This window comes from Lathamus discolor, chromosome 3 (genome assembly GCF_037157495.1).
Source record: "Lathamus discolor isolate bLatDis1 chromosome 3, bLatDis1.hap1, whole genome shotgun sequence".
NCBI classification, from domain to species: domain Eukaryota; kingdom Metazoa; phylum Chordata; class Aves; order Psittaciformes; family Psittacidae; genus Lathamus; species Lathamus discolor.
The window spans coordinates 37,979,404-38,003,734 of record NC_088886.1 but is presented as its reverse complement, the minus strand read 5'-3'; the positions used below and the strand labels follow the sequence as shown (position 1 = coordinate 38,003,734).

General features: G+C 47.2%; 2 protein-coding genes across 2 annotated transcripts in view; both read left to right on the top strand.

The window, feature by feature from the left end:
- Positions 1–11,603: 11,603 nt before the first annotated feature.
- On the top strand, positions 11,604–12,102 carry LOC136009915 (schwannomin-interacting protein 1-like; the record flags this gene model as incomplete). Its single annotated transcript, XM_065670375.1, has 2 exons — positions 11,604–11,680; positions 11,800–12,102. A coding segment is annotated over exon 2 (285 nt), but the record flags the coding sequence as incomplete, so codon positions are not given.
- A 125-nt stretch (positions 12,103–12,227) lies between these two features.
- LOC136011995 (schwannomin-interacting protein 1) overlaps positions 12,228–24,331 on the top strand; it is a 40,824-nt gene continuing 28,720 nt past the window's right edge. The window contains exon 1 of the mRNA XM_065674680.1: positions 12,228–12,327. Within this exon, the coding sequence (XP_065530752.1) occupies positions 12,244–12,327 (84 nt within the window). The 5' untranslated portion in view covers positions 12,228–12,243. The remainder of the gene's footprint in view (positions 12,328–24,331) is intronic.

Sequence of the window (24,331 nt, the reverse complement as noted above, 5' to 3'; positions counted from 1 at the left end):
TTTGCTGTCCTACCCCAGCATTTGTGTGTGAAGTTCAGCAGCATCCCTCTGACCTCTGCTCCGAAGTGAGAGCTTTCAGAAACAGAGCTTTTCGGGTTCCAGTTTTGTAGGGGAAAGAAAAAAAAAAAAAAAAAAAAAAAAGCTTGTTTGTCTGTTCCTGCAAACAGTGAGGCCTTTCTGCCACAGAACTGGCTCTGGCTTGATGCCACAAGCAAGGGGAGGTTGGGAAGATGCCCTTTCTGGGCAGGGTAGCAGAGCCACAGGCACCTGTGACCCTCCAAAATACCATAACCTTCAGCTCCTCCTGTGAGAGCTCACCATTATTTAACTTCATTTAAACGCACTTTGGCAAGAGTTTCTGCATCTGTCGTCTGTAATGGAAAATAGTTTTACAGCACCGGGGGGAGGGAGTAATGCTGCTACCCATGTCCTCTCTATTGTTGCCAGTGCCTGAGACTTCCCTGCATGCCTTCCTATGCCCTGTAGCTGCTTGCAGCAATGCTTTCACCCTGCAAAAGGAGCAGAGGTTTGTTTCAGTTGTTAAACTCCGCCTCAAAGGCATCCCTCATTTTACCTGGCTTTTACTTGAGCACCCACCCAGCAAACCCCTGGCTGGAGCTGCCTTCCCTTCCACCAGCACCAGTAAAAGAGATTATCCCTGCGCCTTCCTGGGGACAGCAGGAGCTGCTTAAACTGGCAAGCCCCAGATAGGATCCTGGGAAGGAGCAAAATAAGTAAGGCTCTTGCCTGTGAGGGTAAGAATGTTCACTGTGGCTGTAGGACAAGGCTGTTCCCATTAACAATACACTGCAGTAATTGTTTACTTGCTTTGTCACTTCAATTTCCGGCATACGGATATTAAATAAGACTCCTTAGAGGAGAGGAAAATAAATTCTCTCAGAGAACTATGTTCCAGGAGATCCTATAGAGAAAACCATAAATTCATCAGATGCATTTTGTAAAAACAATTAAAAATAATGTAGCTTGACACCAACAGCATTAAATGAGATTAAGAAAAGCTGAAAAAATGGGCTCAGCATTTAATAAGTTAATTGCATTCGGTACCTATCCTTTTCACCTTTTCTGACTGAGATTGCAAAACATTCCTCCCACCACCTGCATCCCATGCATGCTCTCACTTCTACCTTTTCTTAGGTAACAAGGCTCCTGAGGCAAAGGCATTGCCCGCCCGTGCTGGGGTTTTGCTGCCAGCCATGCTGCACACCAACAGCCATCCTCACTGGTCAGTCCAGCTCCAGGGAAGCCTGTCCAGTTGGCATCATGCAATAAATCATAGATGATATAAAGCAAACTGCAGAACAAGCCCCAGAACAGCATCCACCCCAACTTGTCCCTCCGCATTTCTTGGGTTCTACAAGCACCAGAGCTCTGCCCATTGTTCACGGCTGGGGAGGAGACATCCCCATTGGCCAGGAACTGATGGCCAACAGAAGAAGAAAGATCATAGGCTCCATCCACCATGCATGCAGCAAAGTCATATGTGGTCCATATCCACCCACTCCGTCCTTGTGATTTTGGGACTGGAAAAGCCACAAATTGGGGATGTTTGCTGGAGTGAAGCTGCACTTGGAGGCCCCAGCCCTGCACTTGAAGGCAATCAGCTGAAAAGAGCAGTGAGTGATGAAACCAAGGCAAGACAAAGCACGTACAGTTGCTTTCAGGCTAATATGTAGATTTATGCAGAAAACAAATATAAAGAGCTGCATCTGTTGCAAGCAAAGTATAATTCATCATCAGGGAAGAGGGCTTTTTTCCTCACAGCTACATTTGCTGTAGCTACATATTTTATTTTCCCTGGGTTTGCGCGTCATGGGGTGGGGAGGGTGGGGGGGGTTTGAAGTTACATTTCTTGTTTTGAATACAGATGAGTACCAAAATACTTCCCAGTGCCAGGTGACCAGATTCCTAATGTGGTACATTAGAAATTGATGGCCATCAGCTTTTCAGTATGTTTTGCAAAACCAAGTGGGTAAAAAGCCAGCAATCAGCCTTTGAATGAGCACAGAGCTGTTTAGGTGTGATAACAGATAAGGCTTTCCTAGCCTTTCCGTGTTTGCAATCTGTTTAGTCTTGTGCAACGCAAGGGATGATGGAGGGAAAGCTTTTTAACTAAAATTTACCCTCTAAGAGGTGGCTGTTATGCATATACATATATTCTGGAAGGCAGTTCTATTTGGTGCTTGAAAGGGATCTATGACCATGCAGCTGCGGGTTCCAACACCCCTTGGTGCTTCTTTGGGCTTCTGTGCTGCTCCTGCTGCCACGTGGTTGCCCCACAGGTGCATTAGGTTTTGGGGATAACTGCAGGGAGATGCCTGGGGAGGCTGCTAGCTCTGCCTCAGACCACAACAAATGTGCCTGTGGTCCAGGTCATACCTTCTGCACAGGCAGGTCTCAGCAGCCAAAGCAGAAAAGGAGAGCAAAGGAGAAGAGACAAGGAAACTCACCTTCACAATGTACACTGTAGGCATACTGCGGACCGGCACACGCCACCCAGCACCAAGCTGCCCCCAGTGAAATAAATAATAGGAAAGGCTGTGGAGGAGAAGGCAGTGCAGGGACTTCATTCTCATCCCTGAAATCCAGAAGAAATTAAAAAGAACCCAAACTAAGAACAGTTCATTCTTAGTCTGTTTATTGAGCTGTTACATTAATACTGCATTGCTGTGAATGGCTGTATTAAGGATATCATAAATCATTAGAGAAAAGCAAAGAAGCAGCATGTACTCCTGTAAACCTGAACTGCATCTAAATGTATATGGGCTCATAAAGATGCAGAGACAAAGAAATAACAAAAGATAATTGCCCTTGACTGGAAACCGGGAATCAGCAATAGTTGTAGACTCAAAATTAAATGGTAATTGAGCAGATTGATGGAACCTGATCCCACCCTTTGAAGGGCACCTGCAGCAATATCTCTTTCAGCAGTAATTGCACCTTCCCCTCTCCTGGTGCAGAGGTCTCATCTGCATCCCAGGCTCTGGCTGCTTTAGAGTGGGCCCATTTATGTTTAATTGAATCCATCCTGAGCTGAGCTGAATAGTGGTGAAAGGATGGCAAAACTTCTTGGTAACAATTATGCTTGGGAAGAGATTACATGACTTCATAAGGACTATTCTAACTTTGTTTTTCAAACCATTTTCTGTGAGTCCCATTTAAGAGGTTTGGGCAAGAAATTATTCACTGTCAGATAATTATGATCCCAGCAGAAAAGTCTCAGCCCTAAATCAGGGCCCACTGGATGGCCTGGGGTGCAACAAAAAGTTGGAAGAAATTCCTGAAGCTTGGTTCTTGCTCTAAATGTTACCAGCGTCAGCTCAGCCAGCTGGCATGAAATCTGCTGCAATACTGATGGAGCTGAGTGCTGTCCTCCCTGGCTTTGTTAATAGCTACATTCAAATGCCAGCTATGACAGGAGACCCCTGAGGTAGATATTGCTCTGTGGTTAAAACTTAATTAAGGTGTTGATTCTTCCCTCCCCCCATTCCTTGGTCCCTCACTGGGACCCACAGCTCTCACCCCACGCATCTGCCTTTTTTTACCTGGCTTTACTTTATGCCCCAAGGATCACAGGCGGGACGGGTTTCTGTGCAGGAACACTACAACGCTCTCCACACATGTTGAAATTCATGAGTTAATGCACTTACCAACATAAATATTAAGATGCAGCAGTGCCGTTATAGACTCGAGCATTTGAAGTATTTCAGCTATTTCCTTACTTGCATTCCTTACCCATGTGTCTGTGAAACCAGTTTATAAAAGGGCATTTTTTTCCCCACAGACTTGATGATTACACCAAATTCCAGAGGCTTTTGACAGATAAGGAGGATCCCTATTGACCTTGCTTTTTGTTTACCCTAAGTGTTTTACTGGCCCTCCTGTACCTGCCAGATAGGAACTGGCACAGGGAAAGCAGTCCCGGCAGGAGAGAGAACAGAAGAAAAGATGAATTTGCAACTTCACCAAGTGCAAATCAACCCCAGCAATGTGTCATTGCTGGAAAAATATGGGCTAGCAGACATATTTCTGGCTTGGTTAAGAGCAGGAGAAGGGATGATGATCAGGTTTCTAAGGTACCAAGCACATCTGCATCAACCCATCTGAGCTTCCCAGTCCCTGAGATGCCACGTGTCCCCTGAGAACAGTGGGACAGTTGGGAGCATGTGGTGGTGTTGTGCTGGAGGTGCAGGGTGTTGGAGGATATGGACATTCACACCAGGAGGAGTCAAAGGAGAAGGGATAAGCAGAAATCTTCATCTGGAAATAACTGCTCTCTGAGCAGTCCTTGGGGATTGCCGGCACCGGACTGGTAATAACTTAATTGCAACCCATTTATCCTTGAAGGGTATTTTTGGTAATTGCCTTTAATGCACCTTTGTTAAAGCAATGAAGCAGTATTCACTCCATTTCGATTTCAGCATAATTTCAGTTTAAATATATTCAGGTGGTAATTCTTGCCTTGCCGAAGCAGTGATAAACCCTCTGGTGTATCAGCACATTTCACAGTGTTTGGGAATAAAATTAGTTATACTGTCTGTCCGCTTTGGTCTCCTGAACAACAGATCTCAAGAGATTTCAGCCCTTTTCTGTTCTACCTTATCAGAATCGTCAAGAAATAATTTTACTCTAAGGTGATTTTTTCCTTCCTTGTTTTCTCCTTCATAACGTACTGAGAAGCAGAAAGGTGTGGTGAGTGCTTCTGAAAACAGAGGTGTGCTCTTTCTTCTTCCTTCCCCACTGTTACCTTTCCAAGTGTTCCTCAGATGTCAGAATGTTAATTTGTCATTTGGTCAGAGATGCCTATAAAATGAGTTAAATAAAACAAGTACAAGAGGTTGTTTAAAAAGCTCGCCCCTTTTCATCCACTTAGCTTATTCGTCCTCCATCCCACAGCAAATTACTTAGAGCAAAACCAGTCTGGGCAGGACCATCTCTGTTATTCTCCAATTTGTACAAGGGATAGGAGACAAGGTGGTCTTCACGGATGCATCAGGGCACAACTAATGGCCATTTTTATAGCCTTCATATCCTCTGAGCCTCGGTGAGGGAGCTTGGGAAGCCCTGGGAGAGAGTGAGCCAAAAAATCAAATCTCTGTACGGGGGACTGGAGCATGCCAGAGCCAAAAAAGATGAACCAGACCTAAGAGGGGATTAGTTTTGAGATGCTGCCGTTTCCCCCTCCACCTCTTTTACCTATCCTGCCAGCAGAAAAGCTTTAATGTGAGCGTAATCACTCAGACTCTTGCTGCCTCGTGTGACTTCCCCTCCTCCTTATCCCCCCTCTAAACTAAGCAAAGGATTAATTTGCTAAATTTAAATAGTTAAACCTGTAAATCCAAATGGCAAGGTACAAAACCAATTCCTGCAAAGGTTTTGCTTGCAGCCATGTAAGCTGCCCTGTGCTGTCCCTCCAGCTCCCTAGGGAGGGATGCAGACAGGCAGACCGCATGTCTGTGCCCCACCAGGCTGCGGGCGAGTGCCCCATGCTGTCAGTTTTTAAATGAAATGGTGCTATTTTGTGTGTTTCAGGGGCAGGTTTTGTTGTTTGTTGCTGGAGTCTCAGTTGTGGGGATGTACAGGGCTGGCTGGGAAACGTGGAGCAGTTCAGCATCCTTGTGCTGCTAGCTTCTGATGCCAGACCATCAGGGTTGTGGTCCCTGATAGGGATAATCTGAGTGTGCAGGGACTGCAGGATGTTAATTGTGATTTACAGACAGGAGACAACCTTTTATATATGAATAAGCAGTAGTAAATCAGTAAAAAAATGTTTGAAATATTAGATGCAATACAAGTTTATACCAAATGCAGCGAGTCAGTAGCACACAAGGGCAATTGGTTGCTTGAGCTTTGAAAAGTTTGTGAGGGACCACACTCACGGGGCTGGAGCCAGAGCTGTAGAAGTGGTCTGGACATGCACCCGCTCTTCCAAAACGTTTATCTCTCTGAAGGGTTCACAGAATTTCTGCTCTGATCTGTAGGCTGTTTTCAAACATTTTTATCACAAGGCTCTCCCCTGCTACTCTCAAGCCAAAGCTATTTCATTTTCTCCCTTTTCTGGTTTTACTTACCGGGCGGAGATGCACACTGCCGGCCCCAGGGGTCATGCAGTACTTAAAAGTGGCTGGAACGCCACCTGTAAAGTGGCAAGCAAATTCCCATCCTAGCACCCAGGCAGCTAAGAGTGCTGCCACTTCCTCTCCTTCACTTGGAACAATGCAAGAAGCCCCAGTTAGGTTTGATCATGACTTTTCCCAAATCAGCAGAAATCCCATGGGTGGGAAGATCTTATAGGTAAGACCTTGTGGTCAGTATCATGACAGTTAGGGCAGGTAAAAAAATAAACCAAAGCATTAGTGCCCAGGCTGCACATGTGAGCAGGAGGCGGCAGAGGTGTGGGTACTGTTGGCAGCAGGCAGCACCAAGGACCGCTGATGAAGGGACTAGCACCTCTTGCACGGGTGTATTTATAAATGCATTGTAGTCATCACTTCTGTACGAGTGATATACTCCTTTTCCCAGCAGCATTCAAGCTCAAATTTGACCTTTTTAATTCCCCTCCTACTCTGAGGTCTGTGGAAATTATTTTAGAGGAACTGATATGCCTGCTCAGTTGTATCTGGGACTCTCAGCATCACCTTGGAAAGTAGCTAAATAACACCAGCTGCAGCTGAACACTACAAGGAGAATACTCCAACGCACTGAAGTTGTGGGTCCATCCTCCCACAGTCATCCCTGACCCCTCTGGTAGCTGGTGGTAGGATCTTGAAGAGGCTTGTCCTGCTCCCTCCAATGCACTGCTCAGCATGGCTCAGCACAGTTCAGCATGGCTCAGCACAGTTCAGCATGGCTTGGGCAGGCAGCAGACCAGGGCTGACTTACACAAGAGTTAAATCTCTCCAACAGAGCCTAGAAAGCGTGAGCTAACTGGGGGCTAGGCTGCCTGCAGGGGATTAATCAAGCAAAGAGTACTAATAGGAAACAGCGACAGATGTCAAGTGTGTGTTGCTCCTATATATAATTTGGCCTTAAAACACAAATCCATGAGTTCCTGTTTGCTTTCGTAATCTTGGAAGGTGTCTGTCACCATGGTATCTGCATGCTGCAGCAGGACAGAAACAGGCTCTTCTCCAACAAAAAAAAAAAAGGGGTTATTTCCTTTTCTGGAGCTGTGGGGAGAAGCTGGGGGGTGTGCATGGGGTAGTGTTGCTGAGGGACACCCTGGATCAAGGCAGCTTGTGGGCTCTCCTCCCTCCTTCTCCTCCCCAGATGGGGCATGGCACATTGCGGACAGCTTTGGTTCCTTGAACAGGAAATTTTTACCAGGGCAGATATTTTAAAGATGCCTTAGAATTAAGGCGGTGACGTGAGTGAAGCCAGGGACCCTTCCAGCTTCTGCAGGCTTAGTAAGAAGAAACCACAGCTATTGCACTTGGCTTACACTTCATGCAAAAGCTGGCAGACACATTATTTGTAAGAAAATATTAGAATACCTCCACAGTGAGCTCAGCAAGGATGGACCCACAAAACGTGTGGTGAAAAACTTTCACAGAAGAGGAGGAATGGGAAAAAAAAAAAGATCCATAACAAAAATGGCCAGTTCAGAGTTCAGGAAATACTTGCATGCTGGTGTGTGTGTTGGGATCCAACACAGACTCCTGGCAAAGGCTGACAACCTTTCTGCCGCCTGTGGGATGAAAAAACATGGAAACACAGAGAGGTTGTATCAGGAAAAGGAAATGCGCATTGATCTCAGTGCAGTCTTCTTCCTTTTTACGGGTGGTGGGAAGCATAAATACTTTGTGTTCAGAGGAAACTTATGCTTTCCTGTACTATCTTGGGGCAGGTCAGCATCATTTCCCTGGCAAGTCCCCACCTGCACAATGAGAGTGGTCAGCTCTGTGTGGAAGTCAGTTAAAGAGAAATCTCCCCAAAACCCCAGCCAGACTTCTAGAGTAAGCACACAGTTTCCTTGGAACAATTATGGGTCTAATTTGAGGCTTGCAGTTGTCTATAGGCTGCACAGGTACAAGGAGCAAGTCCATTCGCTATAAGGAACACAATCCATTTTCAACTGAAAGTACCCATAGGACAGTTTCTCCTCTCTTCCCTTAAGATGCAGCCCAAACTGAATTAGCCCACTTAGAGATCCTCTGGTTGGGGATCCTCTAGGGCAGCAGAGACTAAATCAGCAAGCCAGGTGGGAAAGACAGACTTTCCCAGACAGCTGAGAAACAATCAAACTTCTTAAACAATCACAATCGAAAAGGGTTTGGATAAAAAATATCAAATCAAATGCCAGCATTCGCTACTGACTGTGCTCAAAGCCATCACAAGCTGCTGCGTTGAGTCATTATCCAAGGACTAACTGATGTCAGGAATTCACCGTTTTTCTGGTGGGGCAGATGGTCCTATGTTGTCTATCTCAACATCTGCATTGGACAGCATGTCCTGCGTAGGGCTGCTGAAGGTTTGGGAGCTCCACGTGGAGATGAGAGTGCTGAATGGTAGGTGAGATGAAGACCCAGCTGGCAAGAGATGTGTTCATACTTACGGATTCAGATGATGTCTGTGAAGGCCAGGAGAAGGAAGCAGCTTAAGGGTGGTTATGACTTCCCTGCTTCCCTCCTCCCCTAATGCAAAATTTTCTGCAAGTTAGCATGAGAGAGACAGAGGGAAAGACAGCACATTAAATGCATTTTAGAATGGGGTTAGAGTAGTGCCAAAATGGGAAAATGAAATAAATTTAATAGCTTATGATAATAAGGAAACTGGCTTTTAAAATGGCCCTGCATTCATCCAGTGAAAGTCATAAGTACCTTATTTTTATGATATATTTCTGTTTCAGAGTAAACTCAACATGCCTTGTTTGTATTAAAACCTCTTTTGCACTGAATAAAATAACAGTAAAGCATATACTTTCATCTACGAGGGCTCATGTTCACACTCTTCACCCTTTAAAATTCATATGAACTTCAAGTTTTTCATTGCATTGGAGAAGCAACCTATTTGCTGTAGGCTTGTAGAAAAGATAAATTACACATGTGTTTTGAATAACAATATCTGATTTCTTCTTGTGAATGGTCAAGTGGAAATATACTTTCTGTATGTAATTAGAAATGTAGAAGACTTACAACAAGATTAAAGATTAAAGAGAGAAACTTAGAAAATCATCAGACGCGTGCATTCTCGTTAAGCTCATGAAAGAACGCCATCGTTTGAAGGCAGGGCAGCAGGCAGGCATTTGCAAGGTCTGGCAGTATGGAAAAGCAGTGTTGTGGAGCCAACTGAGTCAACTGTGTTGGTTGAACAATGGTCACAGTGCCTGAAAGCACCTCATTCTACATGAACATGCAAATTTGCAATAGGAGGTGGCTGCCGCCCACATCGCGCCCCTCTGAGTGTCACGGCTGCAGTGGGGAATTCAATGTGCCACGCGGGAGGGAGAGAAGCTCATTCATCTTCCACAAGACATTATCAATGCAAGCGTTGCATCGAAGACAAGAAATCTTCCTAATCAATCAGGCACACCACACGATCCTATAAATAAGTCTTTCCTCAGACTGTGACTGCCAGACTGGAACCAGTGAGGAAGCTCCTTCACTTTGCTCAGCAGACACTCACTTCTTAGGGTGGTGGCAATATTAAAAGAGACTCAAATACAGAATTACGCCCTGCAATGTCAAATGCAATCTCCCTCCTAACCTACAGATGTGCAACTGGTAAACAGTTTGCCAATATAATCAATTTCCAGGTTTGCAGCTCAACTCTTGTTCCCATTTGCTGGATTTATTTTTAAAACTGCATTTGCACAGTTACTAATTTTATGAGTCCCAACCACAAGTGCCAGCAGGCTGGGAGGCAAGCAGGGAGCAAGCAGGGAGGAGGGATGCAGCCCTGAATGTGGCTGCTGTCAGTGAACATGAGAGTAACTTGGGTTAGCTGCAGGAAGTAACTGCAGGTAACCTGGAGAGCAGCTGGTAGAAGACACTTAACTAAAGACATTAATGTTACCTTGGCAAAATAAACCATGTTACTCTTTGCTGGTCATCATAGTCCTATTTTATCCCTCCCAGGCTGTGGCTGGAGCCAGGGTCTCCTGCCCCAAGGGGCATGCTTAGATGAGGGAAAAAGCAGGGTGTCTCCATGACGCTTAAAACATTTCAGTCCAAGTCTGTGCCCTAGCTCCAAACAGGTTACACATCTCCCTTCTGTCTGCCTCATGGTGTTTGGTTTTCTGTATGAGTTCCTGGGACTGAAATCCTGTCTTTCCATGGCACTCGGTCACTGCTTTCAAAGAGGTTATTGCTGAGTAAGACTTGTGAGTCAGCAGAGTAGGTATGTCATCCCCTCAGTGCAGGTCTGTCCTCTTCTCTGGACGAACAGCCACATAGCAACAAGTTCAGACTCACAGGAGTCAGAGTTAACCAGATGCAGATGTCTCCCTTCTTCCCCCCTTTTCCCTTTGGAAGAACAGACAAACCCAGGCTGGACTGCCTGTGTGCACATAGGGCATCAGCACTGCTGGGGCAGTGAACTGCAGAGGACAGATTTCCTACTGGCGCAGCCACACCAGACCTGCACACACTCCGGGGGTGTACACGATGTACACTGGCATGCGTTGGTGCATCACCCTCACCATCCTGTGCAACGGGACATTTTTAAACCCCATGCAACCTTAGGAATGTTTTTCTTATATAGTTTTCCCTATTTCTGAGGGGGGAAAAAAGCAGCAAAACAAATAAAACCCCCAAACACCTCTCGATCCAATTAAATGCTTGAATTTAATTATAATTAAGACTAGTTGCTAGCTCTCCCTCTTTCAGACTACAATCCCCTATATTCTCCTCACTGTATCTGCTGGGTTGAGTCTGGAAGTACCTGCCACCCAAAGCCCAGAGGGCAAATGAGTGCTGCAGCATCTCCCAAATACCACGGTAAAGGTGCTCTTCTGTGTGATTAACGCTCTCCCTTTCGGCGACGCAGTCTTAAAAGGTCTTCTATAACCGAATTTGGGAATGCGAACATTTGCATGTTAAACTTGGCTTCAGCGACCCGGAATATTTAAAGTAGATGAGGTTTTTCAGCAGTTATTTATAGGCTACTCTTAACTAGTTACTTTACTACCCAAAAAAAACCGGAGAAATGGAGAGTGCGAGAAGCAGTGATTTGTATCGTGCGCCATGGTACATCCCTCGGGTGTGTGCCGGAGGATGCCACTCGCGTTGTAATGAACAACCAAAGCCTTCCCACAAACCCGGGCACCCCAAGCCTGACGCGATGGCGAAAGGTGCGACACGCCACTCTCTTTCCAAAACTACTTTTTGCCCCCGAGAGCTGCATTCGTGCGGCAGACAAGCGGCGAATGCCACCGCTCGGGGGAGGCGGAGACCCAGCCCTGCCCAGCCCGGGGGCCGGCAGTGCCCGCCCCGCCGCCGGCCCTGCCTGCAGGCAGCGGGGCGGAGGGCCCGGGCGCCACCGCGGCGGCTCCCCCAGCCCGGCCCCGGCTCCCCCCGCGGCAGCGGCGGGCAGCGCCGCCCCATGCCCCCCCGCCCCGCTCCTCCGTGCTCCCGCCCGCGGGGGGCGCTGCCAGTGCGGGGCCGCCACCGGCTCCCGCCCGCCCGCCCGGGGCCGCCCCGCGGCGGCGGCGGCGGAGGCTCCGGTGCGCGGGGGCGGCCCCGGCAAGGCGGGCGGCCCGCCCCGGGCCGGCGGTTCCCGTGCCCGGCAGGCAGGGCCGGTCCCGGTTTCTCTGACGCGGCGCCTTTCGCTTCTCTCCGGCAGGACTCCCGGGAGGATGGGATGGATTTAGGGAGCGACGCCGGCAGCAGCCGCTCCAGCTCGGAGTCCAACTCCAGCAAAGCCACGCCGTGCTCGGAGGGCAAGTCCTCGCCATCCCCCAGCAGCCTGGACCTGGCGGCTCTGGAGGACTCGGAGGAGGAAGAGGAGGAGGAGGAGGAGGAGGACGGGGGCTACCTGCCCTCCCCGCCGGCGCGCCGGGACCCGCCGCGCTGCCCCGCCGGCGATGCCCGCTGCCGCGCCGCGCCCGCCCGCCGGAGCGGCTCGCCCGCCGCCGCCGCGCCCCGCCGCCCCGCCACCGCCCGCCCGCGGCCGCACCAGCGCCCGCCGCCGCTGCCCCCGCAGGAGCGGCGGCGCGGCGGGGTGGCGGGGCCGGGCGGGCGGCGGGGCGGCGGGGCGCAGCCCCCGCGGGAGCCGCAGCCGCCGGCCATGGACTGGGCAGCCCTGGAGAGGCACCTGGCGGGGCTGCAGTGCAGGGAGCAGGAGCGCGGCCGCCGGGCCAACCCCGCCTCGGTGAGTTGGGCCGGGAGGCGGAGGAGCGGGCGGGCGCGCCCCGGGGCGGTGACTCGCAGCTCTGCCGCGGCCGTGGGGTCTCCGCCGGGGAAGCCGGGCCTGGCAAGGAGCGGGACGGGGGGCGGACACGCGGGGCTGGGGGTTGTCCTCCTCCGGGACCGGCAGCCGGTGGCGCCGGCGCGGCGTGGGATCGCGCTTCGGTGGGTACGTGCCCCCCAGCCCCGTTGCAGTCGTGCCCCTGGGCAGGCCGGAGGAGGCAACTTTCCTGGAGCATCCTCGGACCGCGGCGGGGGCTGCTGCCCCGCGGCCCCGGGGATGGGGCAGCCGTTGCCTGCAGAAGCCAGGTGCCTCCTCGCTACCGCCCGAGCCGCCTTCAGAGGTGGCTTTGCGTTGAAGGGGCTGGGGAACAGTAGCCTTTCTGCTGGCCTGGGGAGCGGCAGCCGGGTGGTGTGTGTTCTCCTTTTGTAAGGGTTGATGAGGACCTGGTGTCAGCCGCGATGAAGCCTCCAGCCGTGTTTTTTACAGAAAACCCTGTAAATTGTTAAGTGGTCGCGTTATTTACAGAGTGTTTTAGAAATTGCATGTAACTTATGAGATGCAAGCCACAGCAGTGGTTAGATGAACAAGCAGTGCACACGCGCCTGTGACACCGCGCCGGCTGAGACTCTTCCATCATGTATGAATTAAAAGCAATTTACAGAATCTCCTGAAACCGCTGCGGGAGCCCTCGGCGGTGGTGGCAGGCTGATGGGAGATGCGCGCCTCGACACCCGTGCCCTGCAGCCCCGCTGCTGGCGAGCCTTCTTTTTTATTATTTTTATTTCTTTTAAGGCATTCCATCCCCTTACTTCCTGTGAAGTCATCCAGCTCAGGGAGGTGGGGATTTCCCCCGAAATCCTTGAATTACAACTCTTTGATGAGACATCTGGGTGGGAGAAGGATATGATAAATGAGGGACAAGTGGGACAGCTGCTGGGCAGGACGCTTTTTCAAAGGCTTAACATTGTAGCCTCAGTGCCCTGGGTAACTGACAGGTAACATCCTTAATTATAGTCATTTGTGCAGAAACTCAGCTTAAGGGGGGGGGGGGGGGGACCCAAAACCAACCTACCTCATTTTTGTGGTTTGGGAGATTATTTCTACAGCATTATCTGATAAACTCCTGCTGCCTGAGCTGCTGGAAACTCTTTGCCTCCGGGTATGTGCTCAAACAAGTGAGGTGTCACCTAAGGAATTTTGCCTGTTCACCTCCATCCTTCCGTTCCCTCCTGCAAGCACAAAGGCACTAGAAGGCATTCATTGGCTGCCTCTTGCCCTGACTTGTCCTGCTGAGAGCGAGGGTTCACAACTTGTGCCGTGCAGCCCAAGCGCTCAGCAGCATGTAGAGCTGGTCTGAACTGTGATGGGCACCCAGGTTTGGGCATTGAGGAGCCCAGCACCTTGAGAGCATCTCCCATGGGCTGAGCTGTAGTGCCAGTCCTCTGACACTCTCAAGCAGCTGCAGTTTTCCACTCTGCAGACAAGTTTTTCAGTGTCTGATTGCCCTGGAAAGACATTCCTCAGCCCTCCATCCAACCAGTGATCCTGGAGGCATCTGAACAAGAAAGCTTTTGGTTTACTTTCCCAGCCTTGTATTGCTGGGATTCCCCTTCACCTGGCTCACAGGGAGGAGAAGATACTCCAGCTCTGCTCTTTACATGCCACCTGGGGCAAAGGAAAAGGACTGTTACCAGCAGCCCAGACCCTGCTGGGAAACAGCATTTTGCCCCCCGGCCAGCCCAGAGAGGAGGTGTTTGATGCCTTTATGGTACCCCCTGTCTCCTCTCACATGGCTGGGCTATGTCTGTAACAGCCGGACATACACCCCATGAGCTGCTGGAACTCAATACTTTCAAGGCTAACTGAAACCATATTGAAGAGAAAATCTCTTTTTTTTTTTTTTTTTCCTCCTGCCCTTGACATTTTCCTGCAGTTCAGTATCTTGCTCTTTGTAACAAAACCTTGCCTTGCCCTGCTGGAATCCCAGGTGTTTGTAAACATGAAAATCATGGAGTGAAACCATCAAGGAAGCAACTACAGAGAAGATGGACTAGCTTGCTCCAACTGCTAGCAGAATATATTAGAAAAAGGGAATTTTCAGTATTATAGGCCTTGGCTGGTGTAGTCTAAAATGATCTCGTCACCAGGGATGTGATGTGAAAGCAGCTGTTGCTTTGGATAGAAGTGTTTCTTGAGCTGGTTTATGTTAACAGGAATCCAGTGTAGCTATTCTGTTAAGGAAAATAAAATGCTGAGATCTTCTATGAAGCTAGAGGAATAGAGTTCTTTCTGCTGTTAGTACCTTTATTTAATTGCTTTATATTGTGCCTCAAGAGAAGGCAGAGCAGAAGGCCACCTCAGTGGGACAGGAGTTGGACCCACCATGGCTCGGTCTGGCTTCAGCTTTGCTGCCCAGCTCATGCTGCACTCCTTGCTGTCGGGTCAGATATGGTGCTGGGAGAGGAACCCTGCCCGCTCCATCCCTGCCTCCTGTCCTTTGCTGGCAGCATCCAAAGCTGATTTCAGGAATTTCTGGTGATCAACAAGCCTGCAGTGACCTGTGCTAAGTCCTTGCTGAGGAATGTTGGTAGGGCTGGAGTCACAGGAAAAGGAAATTCATACTTCTAGGGAAACACAGGGTTTTAGGAAGTTTTCTAGGCAAGGAAGATCAGAGCTAAAGTTGCAAGTAGGGGTCAGAAGGCCTGCAGGTGAACTAAATAAAACATTAAAGCTGAAGAGGGACCTTCGGTCATATCTGTATGTGCCCCGAGTTGCTGGGAAGGTTGGAGAGAGTGAATATTAATTATATGGTAATGACTGTTGTTTAGCTTCTGGATGCAATTACAGAACACTAATGAGATATGAGGACCAAAGTTGGCTCCTCAGGTTGCAAACAGGGTAATGGTGGCTAAGAAGCTCTGACCAGAAGCATTCAGAAAGAGGATGTCAACTTCTGCCTGGTGTTAGCAGCACCATTAAATGATGCTAGTGAGAGAAGCGCAGGACCAGCCCAGCTGGATGGTGCTGAGCTGCTGATCTGTCCATCCTGGCTATGCCATGTCTGTGGGCAGGTTGTTCTCAAGATGTGGGCTTGCTATAATGCTACCCTAATGCCACATCAGTCTGGTGGCTCTGGGAAGGTTCATGTGGGCCAGGTACCCATGGGAAGATGATGGCTGGAAATGGAAGATGTTTCCTTCTTTCTCCCCATGTGAGGGTGAAATGACTGTTTCTGGAGCTGCAGTTGGGCAAGCAAGCTCCCTGCAAGTCTGCTCTGACACGCACAAGCCCAGTGGGTTGCATTAGATGGCTCTTGAGTCTGCTGGGCATCTACCTAAGAAACGACATCTTTCCTGAAAACAGTCACATCTTTCCTGAAAACAGTCGGTGCTTAGAAGGCTCATTAGGAAGATGCTTGGACCAATCTCATCACCCAGCTGCGTGATGTCAGCCACTCCCATTTTCCCTTTGCTCAACTCCTGGCTTTATCCAAAGTGGTAACAAATACGCCATGAGATGATTTATGGTGCTTAGGAGCTGTTGAGGTGCTCAGAAAGCAACAGCGCTCTGCTTGCTGTTTCACTAATGGCTTTAATAAAATCCAAATCAGCGTTAATGGTTTTAATATTCTTTCCATTGCATCTCCGAGGATGGTAATTACAATCAATAGGATGTATTTTCTGAAAATAATATCTGCAAATTCCATAGTCAATTAAAAAAACACTTGCAGGAGAGGAAATGGCTCAGCCAGCCAACTTACCCTCTCAAAGAGACTTGGGTGCTTCTGACAGTTTGTAGATGTATGGCACTACTGAATGAATTTCGCTGTCCACAAAGCAGGCTTATTGCAGGCAATGGCAATAAAAGCTCATCCCTGCAGCCTACAGGACTTCTTCAGAAACCTGCTGTATGAATAAGTGTGTGCTGGTGTCTATATTTTTCCTTTTCATCACTAAAATATTTCCATGTGCATTGTCAAGATGAATAGGCGCCCATTATCTGGTACTTGGCAGTGCAAACAACAGATTGAGCATCCTCACTGTCTGGCCAGACACACACCTTAGCCTCAGGCCTGTGGGCTCATGTATTTACAGTGTGTTAGAAGTTAAATTTGTTTCCTTTTGGTTTATTTGGTCCTCAAGACTGTCTTTGAGTTAGTGGAGGCAGGCATAGTGCTCCTGCTTTACCAAGAGCTGTGTTTGGTCAGTGTCCAACTGCCCATGGAAGTCTGTGGACTGCTTTGCGGGGGGACCCCAAAAGGCAATGAAGAGCCAGAGACAGTGGTGGCAGTCCTAAATTCACTATGTGTGTGTTGGAAGAGCTGCAGGTCTGCATTTGAAAACAGTTGGGAACCTCTGCAAAAGGCTTTAAGGGCTAACACAGTAGGTGCCAAATGCTGGTAGGATGGGAGTTATCATGGACCATGTAAATATCTGTTTTGTCTGCCTGTGGCTTTATTGGTTTCTCCTCTCATGGCCACTGAAGATTGGAAGTGAATCTGGAGTATGTATTACAGTACAGGATGAAATCTTTAAAAAATTTCTTAACTGGCCATGGGCAAGGGTCTGTTTCTGATGGAGTGGTAGGTCAGCTCTGAAGAGAGAGCTGGGTTGGAGCAGCCATTGTGGAAGGAGAGATGTGTAGACCAAGTTGGTAAGAGGGAATAGAGAAATGGAGTGAGTAGTGATGTTTCTGTGCCCAGTGGGCGCTTGTTAAAGCTGTACGGGAGTACCAGTGTAGCAGGGCTGCCCAGAACTTAGGCCGGGATCAGGCACAGAGCCTTGATGTTGTGTGTTGCAAAGCTTTGTTCTGCCTCAGTCAGTGCATTGTCCCTGGCATTTAGGAAGCAAGTATTTGCTTAAAGATTGGAGGTGAGTTTGTTCTTGCTTAAAGTAAGTAATAATTTGAGTTTGCTTTAAATGTTAGGTTCTTCATCGCTAGATGATGTTCAGTGTTGTCTTGTCCGCAAGGGTTGAGAGCTGGGAGTAACAGCTAGGGGTTTAATGCCTGGAAGCAATTTTCCTCAGACAAGAACTGTCAGTGCGTTAACTTCTGACACACTGATTTTCAAAATCAGACTTCTGACTTGCAGGAAATTGCATTTCTGTCATTGCTACACCACAGAGGCCTGGCAAGACCCTCTCTTTCCGCCTGGTGGCTGTTTTACCTATTCGATTTGACCATTTAACTCTTCATCAGGCCACTGAAGACAGTCAAAGTTGTGATGAGAGAGGTTCGTCAGGGCAGTTCATTTGTTTTAAGGCTTAGCTGACATGAAAAACAAACCTTTCAGCTTTGGAAAGTACTGTCAGTTCAGTCAAACCAGGGAGTTGTGTTTGCTTTGTAACAGCATCCCTGCATGTTGTGGGACCTGCAGAGTGTATTGCAGGGGAAGATGCATTGGTGCCATGTTCTACTGCGGGTGAATCAAAGCAGCACTGTACTTTGTCCACTTTCCACCCAGCTCAAAGGTTAGATGAGGTTGGCAAGATATTAATGATTCTGCCAAAGTGTGCAATGTCATTACGCTAAGAAGGCATCTATAGGTACTCTGAAGTGCTTGTTGCTTGAAGAGCTTTTATAATGACATAGATTGGAAAGATGTGTGTTTTCTTATTCTGAAACTGGGTCAGGCCCATGATTAATAATCTTGAGCAAAAACTTTATCTCTATTCCTGCTGCAGAGCCTTTCATTAAAGAAAGTGCTAAATACATGGGGTGACAGCATACCAATTCTTTTTTGATGAATGATTCTCCTTTATCCAAGTATTACTATTATGCGAATTCCTCTGTGTGATGGACCCCAGCAAGCTGGCAGTGCTTCCCAGTCGATTGGTAAGTGAATGTTTCATATGGGCTATGGAAATCACCAAGAAAAGCTGAAAAAGTTGGACTGTTGTAATGTTAATTGCACTGGGGGCAACAGAAAACCTCTCTTTCATGTATTTGTATGTGATACTGAAGAGTGCTCTTTATGCTGCTAGCTGTATAAAGCCAATGAGTATATTTTAAGAGAATATTTTTGCTATTTGGTGTCATAAATAGCAAATGCCAAGGATTTCGAAAGAGAGAAGTGAGTCGTAGGCAAGTCAAATTTTGTATTGTCTCAGAACATCATTATGTTGATGTAATCTTGAAATTGAGGCATTCTGCAGTCAGGAGCTCTGTTTGCTTCCCCTGCTGCACCTTCACTAATACTTTCAAATTCCCACTTAAACCTAAGCGAGTTGAGATCTCAGTAGGCAGCAAGAACACTTATTTTTATATATGTTTTTATAAATATGTAATTATGTACTTATAATAATTATGTACTTATGCCTCCGTTTCTTGCGTATTGGTATGATAAACATAAGGTAGTAGGGGTTTTAATTCTCAGAATTGACCTGTGCCGTGTAAAACCTGTTATTTTTGCTACAGACAGCAGTGACTGTGGTTGCACTCTGCTTGGCAGTCAGATGGGGTGTCTGTAACACCTGGCACTATGGAAATAATGTTTTAAGTGGAGAGAGAGATTATAGGCAGAGGGAATTCAAAAACCATATGAAAAGTGTTTATTCAGTGCAACTCAAACCACAGTGGAGATCTACCAAGGAGCATTCGAAAGCCAGGATAGCTCCATCCCATTAGTGACTGTCAGCTGCTGCTGACGAAGCCTTTCAGGAACAAGTATTAAACTCACCATGCCCTCAAACTCTCGCGGGCACTTAGAAAAGGTAATAAAATAAATATAGCAAGCAGCAAGCAATAGGGTTGAAGTCTAACCGGGTGGAGATTGCTGGAGGAGCTGGAATGGCAAGTGGTGATTTGCTAAGCATGGAGCAGCCCTTCTGCATGGGGCAGGCAGGCAGGCAGGAAGACAAGTGGCTTTGGGTCTGTTGTGGAGAAGCATCTGCCTTTTTCATAGTCCTGCATCTGTAGAACAGTACCATCCTCAACTCCAGAACTAATGGTCACAGTTGTTGCACAGGAACCTCAGGCATGCCTGCTGAGACCCCTTATTTAAGTATTCTAAATAATATTCCAAATTCCCCCAAAACCTTACCAAGTGTGTTTATATTAACAGCAGAATTGGCTTAGCAGTGATACAGACAGCAAGAATTGTTGTGATTTATTTCCTTATTTCTTTCTGCCTGGATCTGAGGCGGTTTTGCATTAACTGGCTGCTGGTAGGAAAATCAAGTGCAATACTTGGTTATTTTTTAAAGTTTGTGTAGAAACTGGAAAGAAATGCTGCATTCAGTGTTTCATTTCTCGTAACAGCAAAAAAAATCAGTAAAAGTAATGTCAGTGGAGTAAAGCTGGTTCCCCGTCTCTTGCAGAGGCAGATGGGCTTGGAGCACCTTAGCCAAGCAATGCTCCTGCGATAACCTGGTATTGCAGACAGCACCTAGAGAGAGATTTTTGAGGCAAAGCCAATTCATACTGCTTCATGGTGTGCTTTAAATAACTCCTAAGGGTGTGCATGTAGCATTGATAATGAGTTGCTTCAGAATAGAGATGCTTCCTAAAGCTTGTGTGCACTGGAGCCCAGTCCCCTGCACTTGAGTGCTTCTGACACAGCAGCATCTCCTGATGTAGAGAAAACGTGCATCCTCCAGTATCACTTTTGTTACTGGGGGAAAGAGCACCTAGCTTTTTGGTGTCTGTAGTACAGAAGGCAGTTGGAGCAAGTGTGCATTGCCCACGTGTGGGCAGAGAGCATGGTTAACGCAGGACTGTGGTACACTCTCACACCACGTTCACTGTGCTGGCACCCAGGCAGGCAGCTCAGTATTTATCTGTGCACAAACACGTGGAACCCAAAGCGAGTGGAAGTGTTCAAGGCCAGTTGGATGAGGCTTTGAGCAACCTGATCTAGTGGAAGATGTCTTTGCCCATGGCAGGGGGTTTGGAACTAGATGGTCTTTAAGGTCCCTTCCAACCCAAATCACTCTATGTTTCTGTGATACTTGAGATTTCCTGTCTTATCTTCAGAAAGAAGAGGACAAACAGAAAGCCTAAGTAAGTTTCGCTGTGCTCTGTGATCTGGTTTGTAAATGCTTACATGTGAAATCAACCATTTAGCAGTATTTTGGATAAGTTGCCTTTGATTAGGTAAAATAAGCTTTATGAACTCCAAACCAGTTTGTGTTTGGACACCTTATGACTTCCCCTACTGAAATAAAAACATTTCCTTTCTTGTGTCAGGAGACTTCTGTTTGGTAACTATCGTAACAAATAAGCTTATGCACTTAGCTGTGCAAGTTGCTGTATTTATAGATGGCCAGGATGTGGTGGTGAAGCCCAAAGGGGGTTTACAGGGAGCACCATTTTGTCTTTGGTGGGGAAAATGGACTTTATGATGCTTTTTGAGGGAAAAGCCTATTGTGAGGGTATAAAAAATTCCCATGTTAAACAGTTAGGCATAGTCACCACGGGCCAGAAATCTGGTTTCCCAGTTTCTCCCAGTGTCTCAGGATAGGTATTTATTTTCTAAAACAAATGGCTGTTTGAAATGATCACATCATCTGACCAGTTTGGTGTTTTCCAAGGCTGGCCACTGTGGACTGTGAGTTACTGTGGCTGGGGCTGCTCCCCCAGAAAGGTATCCTTAGCCGATCATCACAGGTGCAGTGCAGAATGACACTGCTGACAAATGCGTGCAGCTTCTCCCACAGGGTTTGGTCTGTTTTGGCTGTTAAATCTGCAGATAATTCCACTTCTTTGTGTGAGAAGTTTCCTTAACTATACCTAAAATGATTTGAAAATATTTCTTCCAGCTTGCACGCTAACCTAAATCTGAAATCAGTCCTGCTTCTGTAAGCAAAGTACCGATGGCTTCTGTGGAAAATGAGTTTCCCTCTTGCAGTTACCTGCAGTTGTTGCTTTAGACATGGGGTGCTACATAATCACTCTTCCCATCAAGGGTTTTCAGCTTTTTCAAGTGCTTCTGTCATTTTGGGGTGCTTTGTCTTTTCCCTGTTGTGCCTGTGGAGTCATTTGCGTCACAGAAGTGGTAGATCTTATTTATATCACCAATCTGCTTTTCCTGCTTAGTGATCTATAGATCTCTTTTAAATGAGAAAATTGCACTAACGCCATTTATTTCAGCTCGTCTGTGCTTTGTTAAAATGAGATCCGAGTGTTTGGCTGGGCTGGAGGAAATAGCTGCAATTCAGAGGGGTTGCGGAGGAAAGGGAAGTGCCGGGCTGAGATTTAATCCTCTCCCAGCTGGTAGATGGCAACGCTAAAAAAAGAGAACTATATTAAAGTGCTTAATTCTTTATGCATACAAAAGCTGCAAGTATGTACAGCCTGTAGGGAATTGAAGTGCTTTTAGTGAGTTATTAAAAATATAATCTAAACTTTTTATTTAATATAATCCTATATTGAATTTATTAAAGGGGGACTTGGGGAAATACCAGAATTCAGTACCTGAGTCATGTGTGGCCATCCTCTTCTGTGTCTCCTTTGCCTGATAGGAGTTTGATGATAAACTGCTTGTAGTAGTTTAAAAATAATAATAATAATAATGATCTGTGAGTCGTTTTTCCTTACTGAATTCTCTATGCCGTGCATTTGCATTAATGCATAATATCAAGTGGCTTAGCATATATCCTGGCACAATCCAGATGGCTTCTTCTGCTTTCTCATCTATTATTTCTTAGGTTGAAAATCGTAAAGCCAGATTCTAGCTGTGCCTTGCAAGGATGAAAGAGGCTTTTTCCTGGGAGGAAGACTCCCAGCTTGTTACTTTTGTAGGCTGACCTGGGAGCTGTTGGGAGCAGCAGGAAACATCCTGTAGCCTTGAAAAAACAACTCTGGAATCTTTTCCGGTTGTCTGCTCCTGGGAGGGGCAAAGCAGGTGAAAATCAGGGCATGCACCTGCAAACCAGACCTCTGTACAGCTTGTCCCCCTTTTCTCATGGAAGTCTTTTAAAATGCATCCTCAAATGAGCAAAATGGCTGATATTTTTATATGTTAATAATATTTAAATTGCACCCAAAAGGTGCTCAGGAGTTTATCCAGTCCTCCTCTCTGCACAAAGGCTGCATGAATTCTATACCAGTTTCCCAAGAACTGTCAGGCCAGGCTGTCCATAAGACATGGATGAGGGCTTCCCACATTTTCCTGTCTGTCTCTATAGGCCATACTTCCATATATACATACATATTTTGCTTGATGCAAAGATGTGAGATGAGTTTTCGTGGTGCTGGTCTAGGGCCGTTCCCCATCCCAGCCCTCTGTACAACTTGGTCCAACACGAAGGAGAAAGCTGTGTTACCCCTAGGGAGATGCACTGCCATTTCAGAATGCATCTGAACTGCCATCCTCTCCAGCACTTTGCTTGCAGTCCCTCCTGCCTTGTTATCTATACCCTTTCGTACTCATGAAATTATTTGAACATAGCATTAGCTGAAGGTTAATATAATTGAAATTGCTGACACTAATAATAGAGGCTGGAGAGCTTCTGCAGTGTCTAAAAACTCTTCCGAGGGCTTCAGCAGCCAGGCACAGCTAAGCTTTTAGGAAGCCACGAAGCTTGCAGCCGTCGTTGTCTGTAGACTATAACACACTGCTTAGCGCATGCCTGTTAAATACTCTTATTTTCATGTTTTGCACTGGACCAAACAAAACTGGAGTCAAGGCTGAAGAAGTTTGTGGTCTGGATGCAACCCTGCAGATGTCTCTGCTTTGATCCCAAGGGACAGCATTTCATCCCAGAGATGAAGCGCCAGCTAGCTTGATGTAGTAACTGTAGCTTTATGAAAAGGTTTTTTGCTTGTTAATGTGTTTGGAGGAAAACTAGTAAACATGTAACATAGCACATGTCTGGTGGAGAATTAACATCTTCTGGTAAAATAAACTTCCACAGTAAAGGCCACCAGAAGTATCTGCGTGCCTTTTGACATGCTGCTGCTGTTTCCAGAGTGGTGATGAGTATTCCTTGGAGTAAAGCCCACTGCGGCAAAGCAAAGCACTCCTCTGCTCCCCAAACCAGCGCCTGAACAGCCGAGCTAATTTATTTTGTTACTTAGGCAGTAATTACTTTGCTGTAGCAGCTAGCGTTCTCATCTCTGTCTCTTTTGCCTCCCACAACTCAGATATTTAGTATCCCCCATTACCTTTCTCGTCCCCTGAAAATCAAGCTGTGCCAGGGGCTTCAGGTCAGACCAAGGCCCTAGATGTGTCGATGCAAGCTCCAGCACAGACCATGCACACCAGATGATTTCTTACAGCCTATGCCTGACATGCAGAAATGTGGCCCCAATCAAGGACAAACAAAATGCCAAATAAATGCATTTACTGTACAGAGCTTTGCTTTGCTCTCTCTGGGCTGGTTCATCAGTGGCTCTGAGCAAACAGTGACCCATCAGGTGCCAAAGCCACCTTTTCTGGAGCAGCCAACCACCATGAAGAGCAAGGACAGATCACACAGTTTTCTCTGATCTTCAGCAGTAGCTCTTTGGGCCAAAAGACACTTTACCTATGCTTAGTAGAGAACTGATAGAGAAGAGAACCACAGCCAGACCACGGGAAGGTGCAGGGGTGCAGAGAGGCTGTGCAGGTGTGTGAGCTGCTTTCTGTAGAGATGCTCCTCAGTGTGGAGGTGCCAGTGAAAGGGTAACTATGACTCCTTGGTTTAAAAACCCAGGCTTCTGCCTGGCTGTTGCTCTGCTTTCATGTTAAAATGTCATTTATTATCCTTCTGCTCCAGGCTTGCAGCTCCCAGTGGAGGTGATGGAGAGACAAGCTGTGCAGCAGAAATGAAACACCTTCTCTGAGCATTTTCTTTCTGTGAGCAGCTTTCCCCCACTTCTTTTGCACTGATAGCCTGGTAAACTCCAAAAATATAAACTGTAATTTCTCTGTAGAGGGAGTCTGAGGCCCAGAAACTGCTTCTCTTTATTGGCATATTGAGAGGTTGTCCCTATACCCGACTGCTGTGGAGTTCCTAAAGCTTTGCAAAAACATCACTGTGCT